General features: G+C 44.7%; 1 protein-coding gene across 1 annotated transcript in view; it reads left to right on the top strand.

Annotated features, from left to right (window-relative positions):
* Window positions 1-653: 653 nt before the first annotated feature.
* Window positions 654-1,951, top strand: part of DENND4B (DENN domain containing 4B) — a 43,896-nt gene continuing 42,598 nt past the window's right edge. Inside the window, 2 exon segments of the mRNA XM_031064831.1 lie at window positions 654-774; window positions 1,516-1,793. Of these exon segments, the coding sequence (XP_030920691.1) occupies window positions 669-774; window positions 1,516-1,793 (384 nt within the window). The 5' untranslated portion in view covers window positions 654-668.

The following is a 1,951-nucleotide window of genomic DNA, read 5'->3' as shown; positions in this document are numbered from 1 at the left end:
ATATATGTTTATATTACATATACATGTTTATATTATATATACTTGTTTATATTACATATACATGTTTATATTATATACACATATTATAATATATACATTTTATATACTAATTTTTATTTTATTTCTGTTTTATTTCTATTTACGTTTGATTTTATTTCTATTCATGATCCCAATTCCCCCCAAATTCACTTTCTCACTGACCAGAACCAAGAGAGAACATATACATATTATAATATATACATTTTAAATACTAATTTTTATTTTATTTCTGTTTTATTTCTATTTACGTTTGATTTTATTTCTATTCATGATCCCAATTCCCCCCAAATTCACTTTCTCACTGACCAGAACCAAGAGAGAACACCCCGGGCAGTTCCCTCCTCATTGGCCACGCCAAAATTCAAACCTGAGCACTCCTTGCTTTGACCACAACCTCCCAAAAATCTCATTTTTATCAACCCAGGACAGCCCCTTGCCCTGAGCCCCCCCAGCCAGTTTGGTTTTTTTTATTTTATTTAATTTTTTATTTCGTGTTTTTACTACTGCGCACACATTAGAGCTGTTTTTCTGGTTTTTGTTTCAGTTTTTAAAAAGTGAGATTTTTATTTCTTTTTATTGATTTCATTTTAATTGAAAGGAACATTTCTAGTTTATTCCTATTAATAAAAATGAGCTCTCCCCAGCTCTTCTCCCCGTTCGAGGTCGTTCGTTACGACGTCGCTGCCGGAGCTCCGGAGCGGGACAGGAACGGGCGCTGCATCCGCGCCAGGACGGGTGAGCAGCGGGCACAATTATTGATTTTTTTCTTTTAAAAATATAGATATTGGGCTAGAACCCAAAAATTCGGACAGTTTAGAGTTAGAAAGTGTGTGTTTATTGCAGGATAACTCCCCAAAATCCTCTAAATCCCTTAAAATTTGTGTCTTGCCATCCCTGCGGGTGACACGGGGCTGCTGATCACCCCAGTGATGCCCCTATTTTAATTAACTCCAATAAACTTACCTCTGATTAAAATCTCAGCGCCTCTAAATTCTCTAAATTCCTTAAATTCTCTAAATCTCTTAAATTCTCTAAAATTTCTAAATCCCTTCAAGTTTTTGTCTCACTGTCCCTGTCCCCACAGGTGAGACGGGGCTGCTGATCACCCCACTGATGCCCTGGTTAAAATAATTAAAATAGCCATTCCTGGGCTATTTTAATTAACTCCAAATTCTCTAAATTCCCTACATTTTGTGTCTCCCCATCCCCTCAGGTGAGACGGGGCTGCTGATCGCCCCGGTGACCCCCAGGACGCCGTTCCTGGGCTGTTTTAATTAACTTCAATAACGCTTATCTCTTAATTAAAATCTCAGCTCCTCTAAAATCTCGAAATCCCTTCAAGTTTTTGTCTCACCATCCCCATCCCTGCAGGTGAGACTTGGGCTGCTTGTGACCCCCAGGATGCCGTTCCTGGGCTATTTTAATTAAGTCCAAATTCTCTAAATTACCTTAATTGATGTCTCCCCATCCCCTCAGGTGAGACGGGGCTGCTGATCGCCCCGGTGACCGCCAGGACGCCGTTCCTGGGCTACGCGGGCAGCCGGGAGCTCTCGGAGCAGAAATTGCTCCGCGGCGTTTTCACGGAAGGCGACGAATTCTTCAACACCGGGGACCTGGTGGAGCAGGACCGGGAGCAGTTCGTGCGCTTCAGGGACCGCACCGGGGACACCTTCAGGTGCCGGGGACAGCCCGGGGTGGGGACAAACCCCAGGGACACCTCCTCACAATGGGGACACCCCCAAGGACACCCCGGGGTGGGGACAAACCCCAGGGACACCCCCTCCCAATGGGGACAAACCCCAGGGACACCCCCATTAGGTGGGGAGACCCCCAGGGACATCCCTAGGGACACTCCTGGGACAGGGACACCCCCAGAGCCCCCTCCTTGCATGACCAGGAATGGAGACACCCC

This window comes from Geospiza fortis, unplaced genomic scaffold, assembly GCF_000277835.1.
Source record: "Geospiza fortis unplaced genomic scaffold, GeoFor_1.0 scaffold375, whole genome shotgun sequence".
In the NCBI taxonomy this organism is placed as follows: domain Eukaryota; kingdom Metazoa; phylum Chordata; class Aves; order Passeriformes; family Thraupidae; genus Geospiza; species Geospiza fortis.
This window is presented reverse-complemented; position numbering and strand designations above follow the sequence as displayed.